Here is a 20,364-nt window from a genome sequence, read left to right as displayed (position 1 = left end):
CAGCTTATGGGCAGATCCTGTCTTTTTTTTTTTTTTTTTAAGATTTTATTTATTTATTTTACAGAGAGAGATCACAAGTAGACAGAGAGGCAGGCAGAGAGAGAGAGAGGGAAGCAGGCTCCCCGCTAAACAGAGAGCCCGATGTGGGACTCGATCCCAGGACCCTGGGATCATGACCTGAGCCAAAGGCAGCGGCTTAACACACTAAGCCACCCAGGCGCCCTAGATCCTGTCTTTTTATCCTATCTGCAACCTTGTTTTATTTCATTGGAGCATTTAGGCCATTCTCATTGAGAGAAATTATTGAAAGATAGGATTTTATTGACATCATGTTGCCTGTGAAGTCCTTCTTTCTATAGACTGTCGCTGTAAATTTCTGGTCTATCTTACTCTTTGAGTTTTTCTTTTTTTTATAGAACCCCCTTAATATTTTTTGCAGAGCTGGCTTGGTGGTCACATATTCTTTTAGTTTCTGCCAGTCTTGGAAGTTCCTTATCTCTCTAGCCATTTTGAATGACAGCCTTGCTAGATAAAGTATCCTTGACTGCATGTTCTTCTCATTTAGTATCCTGAATGTATCTTTCCAGCTGTTTCTGGTTTGCCAGGTCTCCTTGGACAGGTGTGACATTATTCTTATATTCCTCTCTCTGTGTATAAGCTGGGGATCTTGTGCCCTCTTCTCACTCACAATGCCAAAAATACACAATAACAATGACCATGGTGGCTTTCACTTTCCCTTCTTAGAAATGGCTCTGTTTCTCAGAAAAGGAGCCCTCAGAACTTAAGTTTCATTTTATGTTCTTGGAAATGCAGAGCTCTACACTGATGGCTGCTTCTCAACTACTGGCCAGATTCCTTTGAGGGTGGAACAGTGGACAGAGATTATTTAAATCCTGCCTGTTCCTCACAGGCATTGTACATATTTAATCTCTGCAGTGACCACAGCAGCACACAGGACCTGTTCCAGTGCAAGGCCAGTCTGTGTAGGGGAGTGTTTCTATTGTGGGCTGCAGGGAGCACTTCAACCAGGCTCAGCATTTCCTGTGCTGTCAGGGGACACATTCAGAGCTCAACTTTGACACCTGAAGTCTCCTCCAGGACCTGGTAAGCAAGGAACCACTGTGGATTGAGTACAGATCAAAAAATGGAATTACAGATATATATAGGTCTGAAGTTGGGAGAGTCTGCATACTTGATTTGGGGTGCTGTAGACATGGAAGTCGGAGGGGCAGGATGTTTGGTAGATGGCTGTAAGTCAGAGTTTTTAACTATTTGGGATATTTTCAGAGGGTTTTTGGAGAACAAGCCTTATTCCTGTGAACTGCAGAAGGAATATGTGAATGTCTGGGGTGTCAATGGAAAGGTCTTTGCCCCCAAGAACTCCTGGATCAGACACCCCTCATCTCATGCCTGAATGCTTTCCCTGGGGAGACAATGCCTGCATTATCTGTTAAAACAAAATTAAAGTGAATAAATTTTAAAGAGCTATTGGATTTATTAAATGATTCATGAATCTAGCAAGTAAGAAGGAGTTTCACTGAGCTGTAGGAATGGAAATGTTTTTAAAGGAAAAGAAGAAGGGAAAAAGAAAGAAATTATTAACTAAGAATCACTTGTTTTAGTCAAGATTGCTCTCCTAAGGGGAAGGGAAAGGGTCTATCAGCAAATTTCCCATGGTTAATCAGGAAATTTGTACACTGACTGGTTAAATTATACATGCCCAGGGGAGTGAAGTTGTAGTTAGGTTAGGTACGTGGTCTTGGTTTAATGAGTCCAGGCCTTAACTTAAGTGGCTTCAATGGCCCTGTGACTATGTGGCCCCTGTCGAACTTCTTTTTCACAATTTCCCTACTTTGATCAGACGCTTAGCTTAACTTAAAGATTGGTGCCAACTTGAGTTACTGTTCCTTTGTTCTCACAGCTGTTGTTGATTCTCTCCATGGTATTTACATGTCATGATGTTCTTCCTTAATCTCCACAATATTCCTGGTGATGACTTTCAGGTTCAGTTTTGGTATCAGCCATCCCCTACATTCATTTTCTGAAGTTCCAGTCTCAGGGAGATTACTTGCTTGGTGGTTAGCATGTGTGAACATGCATTTAAAAAAATTTTTAAGAACACAAAGTGTACCTGGCAGATTATTTTTATTTTTATAAACAGATAGTTTTCCAAGGTTGGAGTGCACTTTGAAGCCATGGTACCCAGGACCCAAACACTCAAAACTAAATAAGTCAAAGAAAGACCCCACTGAAGAATGATCTTTTTAGGCTAAGTGGCTTGTTCAGTGCTCATATGTAGTTGTGGTTCAATTTCCCCAAAAGTGTTAATCCGGACGTAGCTGGTGGTGTTGGTCACAGTATAGACAGCTCTTGCTCAGCTAAAAGATAATCAGAGTCTGTCTTATTGTCAAGAAAATCTTTGGCTAGGGAGTCTAAGGATCTTTGTTGAGTAGCTATGTGCCGCTTCCAGCCGGCGACGGAAGATTAGGCACAAACTAGTCAGCTGCAAGAGATTGGGAACAGGGGACAACAGTCGAAATGGACTGCTGCCACGAGCAACTCCACAGTCTCCCTTTTATTAGATAGAAACAATAGCCAACAGAAAGACTGATGAAAGTCAAATGTAAGTCATGTCTTGCTGACAAGCAAGGAAGAGGATAAAGTTTATAGTTAACCAAGCACATTGAAAGGACTCATCTAACTAACAACAGGCGCTTCTGGGAAGAGAAAGGAGAGGTAATGGAAAAGGGAAGCAGGCGGTTTTCGTTCCACCCTGAGCTGACCGGGCATTCCCGGGTGCTCAGCCTCCCGGCTTCTGTGAAGGGGCGCCCTACCTCTCTGAGCGAGCTGGGCATCCCCAGCTGGCCAGGATATCCTCCTCAGTGTTCCTCCTGCCCCCATCTCTTTGTCTCTTAATTTCTTTTCACCACCCTCTTTTTTTTTTTTTTTTTGGTGATTGTAATATATTTTTTTTAATTTTTTATTTTTTATAAACACATATTTTTATCCCCTGGGGTACAGGTCTGTGAATCGCCAGGTTTACACACTTCACAGCACTCACCAAAGCACAAACCCTCCCCAATGTCCATAACCCCACCCCCCTTCTCCCAAACCCCCTCCCCCCAGCAAACCTCAGAGTCACTTATGGTTTGTCTCCCTCCCAATCCCATCTTGTTTCATTGATTCTTCTCCTACCCCCTTAAGCCTCCATGTTGCATCTCCACTTCCTCATATCAGGGAAATCATATGATAGTTGTCTTTCTCCGCTTGACTTATTTCACTAAGCATGATATGCTCTAGTTCCATCCACGTTGTTGCAAATGGCAAGATTTCATTTCTTTTGATGGCTGCATAGTACTCCATTGTGTATATATACCACATCTTCTTGATCCATTCATCTGTTGATGGACATCTAGGTTCTTTCCATAGTTTGGCTATTGTGGACATTGCTGCTATAAACATTCGAGTGCACGTGCCCCTTCGGATCACTACGTTTGTATCTTTAGGGTAAATACCCAGTAGTGCAATTGCTGGGTCATAGGGAAGTTCTATTTTCAGCATTTTGAGGAACCTCCATCCTGTTTTCCAGAGTGGTTGCACCAGCTTGCATTCCCACCAACAGTGTAGGAGGGTTCCCCTTTCTCCATATCCTCGCCAGCATCTGTCACTTCCTGACTTGTTGATTTTAGCCATTCTGACTGGTGTAAGGTGATATCTCATTGTGGTTTTGATTTGTAGTTCCCTGATGCCAAGTGATATGGAGCACTTTTTCTTGTGTCTGTTGGCCATCTGGATGTCTTCTTTGCAGAAATGTCTGTTCATATCCTCTGCCCATTTCTTGATTGGATTATTTGTTCTTTGGGTGTTGAGTTTGTTAAGTTCTTTATAGATTTTGGACACTAGTCCTTTATCTGATATGTCGTTTGCAAATATCTTCTCCCATTCTGTCAGTTGTCTTTTGGTTTTGTTAACTGTTTCCTTTGCTGTGCAAAAGCTTTTGATCTTGATGAAATCCCAATAGTTCATTTTTGCCCTTGCTTGTTAAAGTTCCTAAGAAGATGTTGCTGCGGCTGAGGTCGAAGAGGTTGCTGCCTGTGTTCTCCTCAAGGATTTTGATAGATGCCTTTCTCACATTGAGGTCCTTCATCCGTTTTGAGTCTATTTTTGTGTGTGGTATAAGGAAATGGTCCAATTTCATTTTTCTGCATGTGGCTGTCCAATTTTCCCAACACCATTTATTGAAGAGGCTGTCTTTTTTCCATTGGACATTCTTTCCTGCTTTGTCGAAGATTAGTTGACCATAGAGTTGAGGGTCTATTTCTGGGCTCTCTATTCTGTTCCATTGATCAATGTGTCTGTTTTTGTGTCAGTACCATGCTGTCTTGAGGATGACAGCTTTGTAATAGAGCTTGAAGTCCGGAATTGTGATGTCATCAACTTTGGCTTTCTTTTTCAATATCCCTTTGGCTATTCGAGGTCTTCTCTGGTTCCATATAAATTTTAAAATTATTTGTTCCATTTCTTTGAAAAAGATGGATGGTAATTTGATAGGAATTGCATTAAATGTGTAGATTGCTTTAGGTAGCATAGACATTTTCACAATATTTATTCTTCCAATCCAGGAGCATGGAACATTTTTCCATTTCTTTGTGCCTTCCTCAATTTCTTTCATGAGGACTTTATACTTTTCTGAGTATACATTCTTAGCCTCTTTGGTTAGGTTTTTTTTCACCACCCTCTTAATCCTCACGGTTTCCTGGTCGATTTGTCTCACTGGCCGTGGCAAGTGGCACCCAAACAGGGACCAGACAAGACCCGATCTGAATAAAACAGGAGAAAAAGCCCCAGCATGAGTTTTGCACGGCTGTGCCTTTTTCCCCGCTGGTGAGTTGTAGGCCATTATCGCAGGGTTTGGGTAATCTACAGAGCACAAACGATTATCGCCCTTATGTTTGTTTATTGAGAAGGCTCCTGAAGGCGGGAGGAGCAAAAGTCAGTGAGGGCCAACTTATGGAGCTTTTAAAGGTAATTAAAGAACATTGCTCCTGGTTTTCTATATTAGGGGCTTTAGATTTACAAACATGGGAAAAAGTAGGTCACGAGTTGAAACTTTCGTATAGTAAAGGAAAGCAAATTCCAGTTACTATATGACCTACTTGGACCCTCATTCGCTCCGTTTTGGAGCCTTTACAAACCCGTGATTTGGAGAGCAATAATGAATGTTCAGGAGAAACTAAAAAGAGGAACCTGAACATGCCATCCAGGAGGAGAAAGAAACTATGAAGGCCACCAAAAAGGAATATAGAAAGGAGGAAACTCCTCCTCCAGTAACAGAACAAAAGGTGCCCATGGCACTGTCGCCATCGGCTCCGCCATTCAATAAGAAGGCACCATTTAATGAAAAAGATGAAAAGTACATGCTATCAGCTATTCAGAAAGGCCTCCTTGAAGCACAGCGAGCGGAAGACCTAGATGCCTTGCATTTTAATTTCCTGGTTATTATTACAGAACATGTCACTCCAGGCCATGATTCTAACACCCTAATGGTGTCTATGAGGCCAAGCATGAGCAATTTCCCTTCAAATTATTGAAGGAACTAAAAGAAGCAGTCCAAAACTAATGGAGCTAATTCTACATTAGTTTGTTTGTTTGTTTGTTTGTTTGTTTTGGTAAATGGAGCTAATTCTCCATTTACAATGGGAATCATTCAAGGCATTGCAGAAGGCAATCGACTTATTCCGATGCATTGGTCATTGCTAGCAAGAACAGTTCTTTCTCCAGGTGGGTTCTTGCAATTCAAAACATGGTGGCAAGATCATGCAGAAATAGCAGCTGCCCATAATAGAGCTCATAACATTCCTGTTTCCATGGAACAGCTCATGGGTCTTGGACCATGGGCCCAGGTTCAAGACCAGGTATTAATGAATGATCAAGCTGTTGAGCAGCTCTGGCATTGCTTTTTGAGAGCATGGGAGAGAATAGAATCTCAGGGATATAAATGCTCTTCTTTTCAAAAAGTGGTACAGGGTCCAAGAGTGCCCTATACTGATTTTATTGCAAGATTACAAGAGGCTGTCAGAAGACAAATAATCTTGAGGCTGTGGATACCATTATGCAACTGTTGGCTTATGAGAATGCTAATTCTGATTGTAAGAAGTTGCTAGAACCCTTTAAAGGAAAGGGAACATTGACAGATTATATTAAGCTATGTCAAGGAGTAGGAACAGAGACCTGTAAAGCTGATTTGTTAGCTCAAGCAATGGCTGATCTGACCACAGGAAAATTTAAAGGACAGTGTTTCAACTGTGGGCAAGCAGGTTACAAATATTAATCTTACTTTTGGATATCAAGATAGGCCAATATGTATCGGCAGCCATTCCAGTTGCCTTGTCCCTGGTGATCAGAGATGGTTGGTGGACCTTCCTACTAACAATTATTTGACTAAAGCTCAGTTACATTTACTCTCCATTAAAGGATTCCAAGCCTACAAATATCGGGGTCTTGGCTATAACACAGCACCCCCTATTCCCAAATGCAAACCAACACAAATGTGGTCTGATGAGGGAATTCGCCCTTTATGGAAGGATTGTCAAGCTTCTCACCCCAGTGTTGCTATTAATGATTCCTATGGAATTGTATTGGACTGTTCCCCTAAGGGGATGGCAGTCACCAATTGTACTGGGGAACGCTGCTCCTCTCATCGAAAGTTAAAATGGCAAGTTTTTGATGATCTCATTTTACCAAGAACCTTAGCTTCAGGAGATGCACCTCTGGTGTGGCTTGGGCAAGGACTTTCTATGCCATCTCCTTTTGTTGATTATCATAAAGACAAAAGAAGTTATGGAAGGTCACTACTGCTTTAAGTCACGTAAGAGTTTGGAATGGCTCTTACATACATCAGTCTAATAACTATGCATTTCCTTTTTTTCTTATGGATGAAGAATGGGTAAGAGCTTGTGTTAGAGATCCCTATGTTTTTGTTATTGGAAAAATGACTTTTATTCATAGTAATAGATAAATAGACTGCCTAAACTGTAAGATGTTTACTTGTGTAGGTAAGAATGTTTATACAGACAATTCTGTCATTCTTTTAGCTAGAAGAATAGGCATTTGGCTACCAGTGAAGCACCACCGTGTTTGGGAAAGCTCTCCAGACATACATATACTCTTAACAGTATTGAAGGACTGGGTCCATAGAACAAAAAGATTTGTTGGGTTGCTTATGACAGCTATTCTAGGAATTATAGCGATTACTGCTACAGCTACCACTGCAGGAATGGCCTTGCATCAAACTGTACAAACTACACAATTTGTACAGAAGTGGCACGAGAATGCTAGCAAGGCCTGGAATCAACAAACGATCATAGATCAAAAATTAGATGAACATGTGTCTGATTTAGAAACAGCCATGATATATATGGGAGATGATCTTCAGAATATAAAGCTTAGACTTCATATTTTATGTGATTGGAATGTTTCTTCTTTCTGTGTTACTCCCCATGCCTACAATGAATCAGAAGTATCTTGGAGCAAAATTCGTCAACATATTACTAACCATTATGGTGATAATCTAACCTTAAGATATTAAACAACTTCAAGATACGATTCTAAGTATTACTCACTCATCATTACAATCCGTTCCAGGAGTGAGTTTTACTCAAAGAATTAATGATATTCTGTCTGATTTAAACCCTTGTACTTGGATCAAACAAACTGGTCTTGGTGTTATAAGTGGAATGATTATTCTTCTTATTGTTATAATCTTTTTATGCTTAGTCCGCAGAAGCACGACTGAAAAATCAAGAAGCTGCAAAATCAACTTTTCTACTCCTTCACAAACAAAAAGGGGGAGATGCTGCTGCCCCTCGGAAAAATTTGTTACTTAAACTATAACCCCTGGAGGATTTTACTAGTTACTAAGCACATTTAGGTATGGCCTTAAGAAATACATATACTGGCAACAGGTCTTTGGGGAGAAGGACGATATACAACCATGAAGCTGGGCAGCTGGTAATGCCCGGCTCACTCAGGGCGGAAGGCCACCCCTTCACAGAAGCTGGGCAGCCAGGAACGCCCAGCCCGACCAGGGCGGAACGCCACCTACTTCAGGGAAGCCGAGCACCCGGGAACTCCTGGTCAGCTCAGGGTGGAACGAAAACCACCTGCTTCCCTTTTCCATTACCTCTCCTTTCTCTTCCCAGAAGCGCCTGTTGTTAGTTAGATGAGTCCTTTGAATGTGCTTGGTCCCCCAGGGGTTATAGTTTAAGTAACAAATTGTTCTGAGGGGCAGCCGCAGCTATGCTCTTAGCAATGGATTTTGTATTATATTTAGGAGTTAAGGACAGGTTCCTAATCAAATTGTCCTATAAATTTAATTGTTAACCAGGAAGCATAGCTCTTTCAAGGGAAGCAAATCCTGGGTCATGAATATGTCCTGCTTAGTCTTTTTTTAACTCAGTGATGTAAATCCAAGGGAGCCAACCAATGTGATGTCATATTTCACTTGAGAAAATTTAGGGACATGATTAGATTTTCTCTTTAGAAATAAAAGGTTGTTTTACCTTCTTGTTTTACCTTCTTGAGTTTATTCCCCCTTCTGAGCAACTGGCTCAGACATATAGCTGAGGGCATTATTTTTCCAAGACTATGCCAGAATAAAGGAAAGGGGAAAAAGGAGAAAGGGTCTCACATTTATTTAAAATATGAGGACTTGAGCTGTTGTCTCAGGTGAAGGCAGTGTACTTAAATATTGGCTACTTATCTTCCTCATCAGTTTGATTTAGAGGTCCCTAGCATCTGTGAAGGACTAGATGTCAGGTAAAGCCTTCTTTAGCTGTGAAATGCATACCCATGATTCAACACCCTCTAGTTTTGTAGTAATTTCAGTGGTTGGGAGCTCTTGGTAAGATGCTTTTGATCAAGTTCAAAAGCTGTATTTTTCTGATGATAATTCCAGAATACCCAGTCACCAGGCTCTAGACAATGACCAATAGTATCCTTTGAATTGAGATCTTGGAAGACATCTTTAACCTATTGATGACAGGCTAGATGGTAAAACACTAAATATTTTGCCATAGTTGTTCATACTAGCACGAGACAACAAGGGATCTCCAGAAAATTGTGTACCAGTAGACATTGGTCTGCCAGTGACTATGTTGTGTGAGGTGAGTTTACATTGTCCAAAGAGGGTACTTCAAACAGTCAGCAAGTCCAAAGGCAATACCTTAGGACAGGGATGTCTGGTATTTTTTGCTAGTTTAAAAATTTTAAGTTTGAGGATCCCATTAGATCTCATAACCTTGCCTGACGATTGAGGGCCAGTGATGATTCCAAGAAGTTTGCAAGGTTTTTTTAAAGGTGTCCAATGAAATGGCTGCCTCAATCACTAGAGATTATGGAAGGTATACCCATCTGGGAAATACGTTCTCTATCAGTTTCTGTGTCACTGTGAGGACATCAGCTTTGTAGCAGTGGAAATTTTCAACCTAGCTGAAAAATACACATATGATAACAAGAATGTATTGATAACCTGAACTAGGTGACAGTTGGATAAAGATGAGCTTCAGGTGTTCAAAAATACCAAAAGAGGAGGTATGAGGCCTCTGGGTTTTCAGTGAAACTGATAGACAGCTATAAACACCGATGGAAATGCATTTACTTTACACCCAATAAAACACAATTCCTGACTTGGGATTATATTATAAAGCTGTAATGATCAAGATAATTCAATATTTATGGCACTTTCCTTAGATAAATTGTTCAAGCCATATTGTACTGCACAGTAACAGTGAAGGATGTAGATAATGGGGGTGAAGGGACAGGGCTGGCTTTGTCATGTTGTTGAGTGATTGATATTATAAGAGCAAGAGAATTAGAAGGACTAGGGAACAGGGTGTTGAGGCCTTATCAGATTTGGTAACCCAAACCTGGAAGTCAGATCCACACCCAACTCTCTGCAAAGGTATTTAGATGACAAACAAGCCTCTGCAGAAATGTTTGATACTTTGTCAGAAGTTTAAATAGAAAATGAGGAAATCCTACCATCTATAACATGGGTGTACCATGAAAGCATTATGCTAAGTAAAATAAATCAGACAGACAAATACTGCATGATCTAACTGATGTGGGGAATCTAAAAATAATAAAATAAAATAAGTTCATAGAAAAAAAGACCGGACTTGGGAAGAGGTGGAAGCACAAGGTAAGAAGGAGGAAATTGGAGGAAGTGATCAAAGATACAAGATTTCAGTTATAAGAGAAGTACTAGGGAGGTAATATATAACCTAATGACATGATAATGTCCCCATTTGATTATCAGAACATTGTTAAGGCAATATATCTTAAGAGTTCTCATCACAAGAAGAACTGTTCTCTTTTTTCTTCTTATTTTCCTCTTATTGAGATGATGGGTGTTAGCTGAACCTATTGTTGTAATTGCACAGTATACTTCACAGTATATGTAAATCAAATCATCATGCTATATGCCTTAAACTCATACAGTGATGTATACCCATTGTTCTTCAATAAAACTAATAAAACAATTTAAACAGAGTTACCCAATGACCCAGCAATTCCATTGCTAGGTAGATACCCAAGAGTGGTGAAAATATACATCTAGGTAAAACCTGCATGCAAATGTTCACAGCAGCATTATTATAATAACCCCTCAGATGGAATTAATGCAGTTGTCCACCCACTGTTCAGTAGATAAAGAAAAGTGGTCTATCCATACAAGAGATCATTATTGGGCAAGGTAAAAAAAATGAAGTACTGATACCTGCCACAACATGGATGAACCCCAAAACATTATGCTCAGTGAAAGCAGACATCCCATTAGACTATGCATTCTGTGATTCCATTCATATAAAATGTCCAGAAAAGGCAAATCCTTGGGCACAGAAAATATATTGCGGGTTTCCTAGATCTGAAGAGCAAATGGTATGAGGGAAAGAGAGATGGTAGTTTAGAGGTACAACATATCTTTTGAAGCACTGGGTGTTATACACAAACAATGAGTCATGGACCATCATATCAAAAACTAATGATGTACTGTATGGTGACTAACATAACACAATTTTAAAAGGATATCTTTTGCATAAGGAAAATATTCTAAATTTGATTATGATGGGTGTACAAATTTGTGAATATATTCAAAGTTACTAAAAACTTTAAAGGCATGAATCATAGAATGTGTAAATTGTATTTCAATAGTCACTGAAAAGAAAACCAGTAGAGGTGCTCATTTAGGAGATGTGCACATGCTAGGGGCTCAGAGGAGACCACTGAGAAATGCTCTGCAGCTGTTTTGCCAGTAGTCAGCTCCTAAGCAGGTTATAGACTGAGGGGACTTGAACAAAAGAACATCATGAGGGTCATTCAGTCAGGAGCCAGGCAGGTATAGATACTCCTCCACTCAGACTGCATGAGCAGGATGTTGCACTGGGGAAGTCTGTAGGGTAGAAGTAAGCTTTTGCCAACCTTCCATATCCTTCAATCTTGAGGACCCACATATCCTCACTGCATAGGTCTTCAAACACAAGAATAATTTAGTTATTTTTAACAACAGTGAAAATTGCATTTTCTACTGCATGAGGGCTTCCTTCCAGATCTATCAGTGGGGTCTCCTGATGCTGCTGGAGATGGTCCTCACATCCAGCTCCTCAGATTTCTGCCTCAGAAGGACCACAGTCCAGTGGTGCAGCTTCTTGATCATCTCCACCTACCCCTGCCTGCTTGTCTTTACACAGCTGGATCCTGAGTGTATCACTGTCCCCCAGACTCTGAGGCTTTCATCTAACATGAGCCCCGAATTCACACACAATGAGGAAACTGCCAAGACACCCAACTTTTTGGGAGTTTGCAGATAACACAGCCCCCGGGCACTGTGAACATTTTCACATTGGAAACTGAGTCCCAGTGTTTTATCCTGTGAAGCAGTGAAGCTATACTACCACTTCACAGGACTCTACTGAAAGTTTTATGGTATAATAAAGGTGAAGCTCTGGTAAGGCCCACCAGCAACCTCTTGGTGAATTCCCTCTGGTCTTCTTAGGACCTCTGAAGAAGACTTTCCTCTGGTTCTTCTTACTCCCTCCAACTCTTACCACAGTGTATAAAGATTCTGATCTGTGAGTCTATCTGGGCTGGATCTTCTGCATGCCTTTTCTTGATTAATCTTCCCCAAGCTCTATTAGTTAAGCATTATTATTTCTGGTTACAAATGAAGATATAGTCTCACAGACAAGAAACAAGCTTTGAATTACAAAGCAATGATGGGGGATCCAAGACTTAAACCCACAGTTTGATTCTCTGTTTCTATCTAGACAAGCGGGGACAAGGATCCTAGTTAATGCTGAATCTCCAGCCCCAGCGCTGACTGGATGCTGATGCTTCTTCTGGGGACCTGCGTCTACTTATTGTTATCAACTACCATTTATCTCTGCCTAGATGCACCCCAAATTAGTAAATTTTAGGAAAGAATGGAAATCACAGTACTGTCTCTGTTTCCACCCTCACTCCACATTAAAGAAAATGCACTGATTGGCCAGTGTGAAGGAAAATCCCACAAAGTGTCTTCACTTTTCAGGAGTTTTTCAGGGAGCTTGACTCCCCCCTTGGGAGATAGAGATGCCTAAAGAAATGATCAGAGGATGCAAGGATTTCAGAGGGAAAGAAGCTTATGAAATATGATGTAATCACTATCTCATCTGCTTTGAAACCAGAATCCACTGAGGCCTCTGCCCACAAAGACTGCAGTGTTCTCCACCAGGAGCCCCTGTGACAAACTCAAAGTGCAATAGGTTAGCAAGGATGGAGTGGAGGTGCCCTGAGCCCAGTGAGGGAGTGAATGACATGGTGGTGTGGAAGAACATGCATGGAAATGCTGAATAAAAGATAAAAAGATGGAGCCCTAGCCTGGGTTAGGCTGGAGGAACATTCTGGAATAAGAATACTTAAGAGTAGCTCTCCCATACCCTTGTGCTCAAAGCTTTCTTTAAGACCTCTCTTGACCATTCTTAGCAATAGCCTGGGTTCTTCTTTATGGGGTACATAGAGTTTCTAGGAGACCTGAACTGCCATCATGACTCTAGGGAGACAATCTCCTGGATGAGTTCCCGGCTCACTGATTTGGTTGTATGAAGGGGTTTCTTCTGTCCCTGAGCATACTGTGTATTCTGCTTGTCTATAAGTTTGCCCCTAGTATGGGATGGGGAAGGCTGGATGACCTTACTCGTGGTCCTGCGGGGCCCAGGCCAGCCAGGACATACAACCTGGACTAGAGTCCTTGAATTCTTTTCCTGGTTTGCCTAAATCCCATCACAACATCTCACCTTGACTTCCCATGTGCTAGATCAATTGAAAACAACCCTGTCTCTTCAAAAAATTAAAGTCCAAGACAGTAATGTTTCATCCCGTATTAGAGGCTTGATATCATGAAAATACACAGGCAGATCTTGCACTTAAAATAAATAACTCTCTAGACTCCACCTGGTGCCCTCAGTGCCCAGCGGGTATAGGACACATTTCTGCTAGATGAGTGGAGCATGATATACCATTGTACACCTTTCACTTAGTTGTTGATGGTAAATTAATCTTCCTTCCTAAATCTGTCACCTGAAATGCTGAATCCAGCTCATACACACCCCTTTGGAAAGCAAGTAGAGGTTGGGGCAGGGTACAATCTCTTCTATCCAGGATGGGAATGGCAGCTTAGCATATACCTACACTTTTTGAGATCATTTCTGTGACTATGTCTGACCCAAACATGGATTTTGCACATGTCCACTCACCTGAACCCGGACTGGACCCTGATCCTGTCCCCTGATACCTGTTCATTTTGTCCCTCCCCTGCACCTAGTACTAGACAACCCTACTCATGAGACATTTTAAGGCAGTAGTGTGCCCATGTGGCATTACCAGTTCAGGGTGGGAGATAGGTAACTCTGGGAGAGTTTGCAGAGTCTTCCAGGAGTGGTCCATGTGCAGATATTGCTGTGTGTGAGCCTCCAAGACACGGACCCAGAGGTTGAGGAGAGGCCATCAAAGATCAGCCCAGGAAGTAAGTGGCCCCCCAAGCTCCCAACTTGCAGATCCTTCTCACATTATACCTATGATCTCCTCTATCTGAACAGGGTTTGAGGGTCCCTGAGTAAAGAAACATAGACCTTTAGAGAGGGAGCTCAGAGAGCAGATTCAACTAGGGAGGGAAGTTTTGCTTGCAAGAGAACCAGACCCTGTGAGCAGAGCTTTCAAAGTCTTCTGAAGGAGACCAGTCATAAAAGATGCATTTCACATAGGAATTAAGTACACACTCAACACACAGGCACGAACACGCATGCATACACCTGAATAATGATTTGACCAACATTTTGCCTACCCTTCATTTTGATCTACTGCATCTATTCCAATGGGTAACTTTTTTGAACTCTTGTTATAATGCACCAAATAGATTTCATGACCTAAAGAGCTCAAGTCAGAGGGTGTCATCTGTCCTGTTGTTTTCACACTTTACCCACGCAGAACAGAATCACTCCAGCCCCTTGCTCACAGCAGTGACCTCAGAGGACTGTGTCTGCATTTCCCAGGGAGTATAGGTCTCTGGATTGTTCCTGTGCCAGGGGCTCCGGACTCAGAACTTTTTGTTGTTTTAGTAGAAACATAAACAATCTCTGACATCAGAAATCTCTTTTCTCTCCAGGGCTGGTGAGTGAGCAAATTGTGTACTTGCAATGATGAGATACTGACTTAATGCTTGGATGACTGACGTGCAAGTCTGACTCGTTGAAGGGTAAGATTTCATCCAGCTGTCCATGCCCTCCTCTTTGGAGAAAAGAGCACCATAGTCTGAAGATGCTTCTTTTTCTTCTTTTTTTATCAGAAAGTTTTAAGAAAGTTTGGAATAAGCAGGATGTTTAATGGGTGTCTCCATTGGAAACTCTCCCATCTTTAAAGGCAATCTAGCCTTTCATACCATAGAACTATTTCAAAACTCAATGAGTTTTAATAATTGGTAGCAATGTAGAATAATTCTTTTGTTGGGAATTTCTTCCCATCCATTCAGGCTATAACAAAACACCACAGACTGGGTTGCTTATGAACAGAAATATACTTCTCATACTTCTGGAGGATATGAATGCCCAGATCAAGGCACATTTGTTTCAGCATTTGGTGAGAGCTCACTTCCAAGGTGGACATGGCAGCATGGGCAGCTAGGTCTCTGAAGTCTCAAAATCTTGAGTCTCTGAAGCACTAATCCATTCATGATCATTCTGCCCTCATGACTAAGGTACCACCCACAAATCTGCCAATTAATACCAGAGCTTTGAGCTTATGAAATTAAGTGGAGGACACAAACATTCAGCTCACAGCAGTCACACAGATAAAAATCTGTCCGGGGAGATTCAGAGTCAAGAGTGCTAAACATTACAGTATGGAGCTGCCATTGTCTGTGGAGGTTCAATTGATTTCCCACTCTTACCTGAGAATATAGCACTCTGTCCTGTTTCAGTATTCTTGAAATATAAATTTCTCTTTGGGGGATTCCCCATTTAACAAGTAATATCATTGGGGCAGCTGGTTGGCTCAGTGGGTTGAGGCCTCTGCCTTCGGCTCAGGTCATGATCCTGGGGTCTTGGGATTGAGCCCCACATCGGGCTCTCTGCTCAGTGGGGAGCCTGCTCCTCACTCTCTCTCTGCCTGCCTCTCTGCCTTCTTGTGATCTCTCTCTGTCAAATAAATAAAAAAAAAAGTAATATCATCTTCATAAGCAAGCTGATAAATAAAGTCTTTAACACACATTTATTTTATATATTTTTGGGGAACCATGATTCTCCCTCTTCTGAAAATTTTCCTTGCAGTACTTACAAGATGGGGATGAGCATTGAGCACATCCTTCCTGTTAAAAGCATACTGGTAGCCCCATAAGCCACAACTGTATAGTATAAATATTTTTAAAATCACAGTTTCCTCTCTCATAGTGAATGATAAAAGTCCCTATTACTAGGAACCTAGTAATGATTTCCTTGAATTGCCATGATTTTGTAAGGTATCTATACTTCAAGTCTGTGCAGAATTGAATAGGGAAAATTAGACCTTTTATCTATTTCCTCTGCCACATCCTGTTACATGATCTAAATCAAACCCAGATTCTCTCATGAGGTGAGGCAAGTGGACATTAAGCTGCCATGAGGAAATTATTACCGTAAGGACTAAGTGCTTGGCTATCCCCCTTATGGAACATACATTCTGATGGGCTTTTCTCTGGCCCCTGCCTCTCCCAAAAGACAAGTCCTGACCATATTTGTTGCAAGGGATGGGAGGTGAATTATGTCTACAACTCTTCTGTGCTCCCCAATGTGTTGGCCTGACTGATTCTTTCTGCAGAATGGAAGTGTGTTAAGCTCTATATTGAAATTTTAGGAAAAGCAGAATGTCTGCAATAGTTTCTCATTGTTGTGTAATAAATTAACACAAATTTAACAGCTTAAGACAAAACCCCAGATTTACTGGCTTATAGTTCCAGAGAGAGTTATCCAAAATGAAATCTTAAAGGAGCTAAACTCAAGATGTCAGTAGGTGATGGGTATTAAGGAGAGTACTTGTTGTGATGAGAATGGAGTATTATATGTAATGATGAATCACTAAATTCTACTCCTGAAACTAATATTACACTATATGTTCACTAACCCTAATTTAAATAAAAAACTTGAAAGTAAAAATAAAATAATAAAACAAATCAAATCAAGGTGTCAGCAAGGTTGCTTCCTTCTGTAGGCTCCAAGAGACCATCTATTTCTTTGTCTTCTCCAGCTTTTGGAACCTGCCTGAATTCCTTATCTTGTGACCCTTCTTACCTCTTTCTGGATCTTCACTTCTATCTCTACCTCCATCATACCATCTCCTTTTCTTCATTGGGCCTTGCTTCTTTCTTAAAAGGTTCCCTGTGATTATATTGAGCCCATTTGGATTATCCAAGAAAATCTTTTCATCTGAAGATCCTGAACTTCATACCAGCAAAGTGCCTTTTGCTATGCAAGGTCACACATTCACAGGCTCCGAGGTTCAGGATGTGAATACTTTGAGTACTGTTACTCTCTCTTCCACAGGTCCTGATTCTTGTGACACAGGAAACATAAGAGTAGACAAGCAGCTTCTACTGTAGCATGAAAACAAAATTCCTCAGGAAAAGTGAATCAGAGTAACATTAATAAATGTGAGAGAATGGGAATGGGTTGTTGAGACCTGTGTGTTTCCTCACCTGACATTGCATCTGTTCTGCTGTTCCATTGTGTCTTCCTAATTCATTTTCCTTTTCCCACAGACGTTCCACAGTCAGCCAGCATGGATCAGTTCCTACATGACTTCCTGGTAGGAAAGAATTTTCAGCAGTTGGCCACCAACTTTGTCCCTCACTACACCACATTAATCAGTAAGGTAGGGGGAATCCTCTCCCAAGAAAATCTTGGTAGAATTCAAGCAACCCTTAAAGAGGCCAAGCTAAAAGATGTGGCTGACATAATTGAGGAATCACTTGTGGCAGCAGAGAATGCTCCACTGGATGTGGCTGTGATTGGGGAATCTGGCACTGGGAAGTCCAGTTTCATCAACGCCCTGCGAGGACTTAGTTATGAAGAGGAGGGTTCTGCAAGTGTTGGCGTTGTGGAGACTACCAAGAAAAGAATGCCCTATCAACATCCCAAATATCCCAACGTGACCTTCTGGGACCTGCCTGGAACGGGAACCCCCAATTTCCAACCACATGAATATCTAGAAAGGGTGGAATTTGCTACCTATGACTTCTTTATCATTATTTCTTCCTCTCGGTTTAGCCTCAATGATGCTTCGCTGGCCAAAAGTATCAAAAAGATAGGCAAGAAGTTCTACTTTGTTAGAACCAAGGTGGACAATGATTTATATAATGAAGAGAAATGCAAACCCACATCTTTCAAAAGGGAGAGAGTGCTTCAGCAGATACGAGACAACTGCCTGGCTAACCTCAGCCACATTGGAGTGCCTGAGCCATGCGTCTTCTTGGTCTCCAACTTTGATCTGGATGACTTTGATTTCCCAACACTGGAAGAGACCCTGCTGAAGGAGCTCCCTGTTCATAAGCGCTACACCTTTGCACTTCTGTTGCCCAATTTGTCTGATGCTTCCATTGAGATGAAGAGAGCTTTGCTCAAGGAGAAGATCTGGCTGGATGCCCTGAAATCATCTGCTTTGAGCTTCATCCCCTTCATGGCCTGCTTTAACGGCTTTGATTTTCCCCAGCAGGAAAAGTGCCTGAAACATTACCAGAGTCATTTTGGTTTGGATGAGAAGTCACTCAAAGGGATTGCAGAGAAGCTGAGCATGTCTTTGGAGGATATCAGGAGTTTCACCAAATCCTTGAATTTCCGGTTCCTTATGCAGGATAACAACATAGGAGATAAGGCCATGAAATGTGCTGAATGCTATTGCTCAGTAAATGGAGGCCTGCCATCCACCATCTTCCAGTTTTTTAAAACCTACTTTCTACATTTGAAATTCATCAATACAGTGGCTGATGATGCTAAAATTCTCTTGAATAAGACTTTAGAGAGCTTAAGCCTCAGAAAATGACACAGAGATGGCTCAGAATGCCCAAACAAACAAACAAACAAAAATGGGCCTGAGGCCTTGTGTTCTGTAGGTGGGGTCCTCTTCCATCCACCAACAAGGCCAGATCTTTCCTAAAGTGGAGAGAATGTCTGTCCATTGGACAAAAGCATTGCTCCATATTGATACTCTGCTGCCATGAAAAGGGGATTTAACCATGACCTCTTTCTGCATTCTTTTGGCTATTTTGCTGAAATCATGATATAAAATACATTCCATGGTTTTCATTAATTTCCATGTGTTATGAAGTAGTTTACATTTGCTCCATTTACTCAGATAATAAACATTTGGTAACAATCAAGATAACTGTTGTTCACTGGCTTTTCATGAATGATTTTCTCCAGTCATCAGATCAATACCCTCCTTGCCAGAGTAAGGGCAATCCACAACTATGGGCACATATCTAAGTGAATAATTTAGAGTGTACTGGAACACTACAGCAGGAAGGAAGGAAGTTGAAAAAGGACTGGAAAATGTTACAGGATGTCATATTTTCAGATACTACAGGGGAACAGAGGGAAGGGAACAAAGTTAGGATTTATCTTTCTAACGCTTTACAAACATTAGATGGGATGAGAGACCTGTGAACAGGAAACAGTGAGGGACAGGAGGTATGAGAGAGTAAAGCTGAGCTAGGAATGAGACTGGAAAGCAAAGATGACTTCAATTAGACAAGCTGGAGGTATAACGTGCTTCGCTTTCACCCAAATTTCCACATCAGACTTGTGAAATGGGGCCAGAAAAATCAACAATACCTGCTTCAAGCCTCAAATATAAGAATCCTGCTCTTACTATAATTGAGATTTTTCCATTTCTTCCCCATCAGTGGTGTAGGATAGATATTTTATGGTGTAACAGGTATACATGGAAGAGGTTGCCTTCAAATTCCTTATTACTCTGAAGGCTCACTCCAGAGAGTTGAGAGCACAGATGTAAAGAGGAGAGCACTACTAGCCCACAATTTCCCAACTACTTCTTGCTACCCCACTGCTCAGCTGAGGTCTGCAGGAGGGTAGAAATGAATCAGAAAGGGAGAAAGTGAATGATTGTGCTACTTCATGCATAATACATATGTGAAATATTCAAAGGGAAAGCACTCTTGACCCTCTTGTATGGCCACATTGCATTTAACAATTTTTGTTCCTTAGGTTTTCATACATGTTCCCAGTGCAGAATTAACACTAGCAAGACCTAGGCTGCTTACTTTCTTGCCACCAAATCCCATGTATTCTTATAAAGAACATGGACAGTAAGAAAATACTCCATCTTTCTCATCTCATCAACGAGATGTGGCTGATACTGGTGTTACACAACTTTCCCCTCCTCAAGAAGTCATGACCTTTTCAGGATTCCTGGGCCTTTTACTTATAATTTAGTAGTCTTTTTTTTTTTTTTTTTTTAGATTTTACTTATTTATTTGATAGACAGAGACCACAAGTAGGTGGAGAGGCAGAGAGATAGGAAGGGAGGCAGACTCCCTGCTTTGCAGAAAGCCTGACATGGAGCTCCATCCCAGGACCCTGGGACCACAACCTGAGTCAAGGGCAGAAGCTTTAACCCACTGAGCCACCCAGGCAGCCCCCAATTTAGTTGTGCTAAATTAAGACAGAAAAAGACAAATCCAAAGGGTCCATATGGGTCCTTTGGGGAAGACACTTGTGAAGAGATGAGATTTACCTAATACATACATCTGTAGAATTTATTTTAAAGTTCATTTTTTTTTTCAGA

At 41.3% G+C, this 20,364-nt stretch overlaps 1 protein-coding gene across 1 annotated transcript; it reads left to right on the top strand.

The window, feature by feature from the left end:
- The first annotated feature begins 1,085 nt into the window (after positions 1-1,085).
- Positions 1,086-18,942, top strand: LOC122900748 (T-cell-specific guanine nucleotide triphosphate-binding protein 2-like). Its single transcript, XM_044239677.1, has 3 exons — positions 1,086-1,104; positions 14,699-14,788; positions 17,321-18,942. The coding sequence occupies exon 3, from the start codon at positions 17,341-17,343 to the stop codon at positions 18,598-18,600; it is 1,260 nt and encodes a 419-aa protein (XP_044095612.1). The 5' UTR covers positions 1,086-1,104; positions 14,699-14,788; positions 17,321-17,340; the 3' UTR covers positions 18,601-18,942.
- Positions 18,943-20,364: the final 1,422 nt, after the last annotated feature.

The sequence above is a fragment of the Neovison vison genome, chromosome 1 (genome assembly GCF_020171115.1).
Source record: "Neovison vison isolate M4711 chromosome 1, ASM_NN_V1, whole genome shotgun sequence".
Lineage (NCBI taxonomy): Eukaryota > Metazoa > Chordata > Mammalia > Carnivora > Mustelidae > Neogale > Neogale vison.
This window is presented reverse-complemented; position numbering and strand designations above follow the sequence as displayed.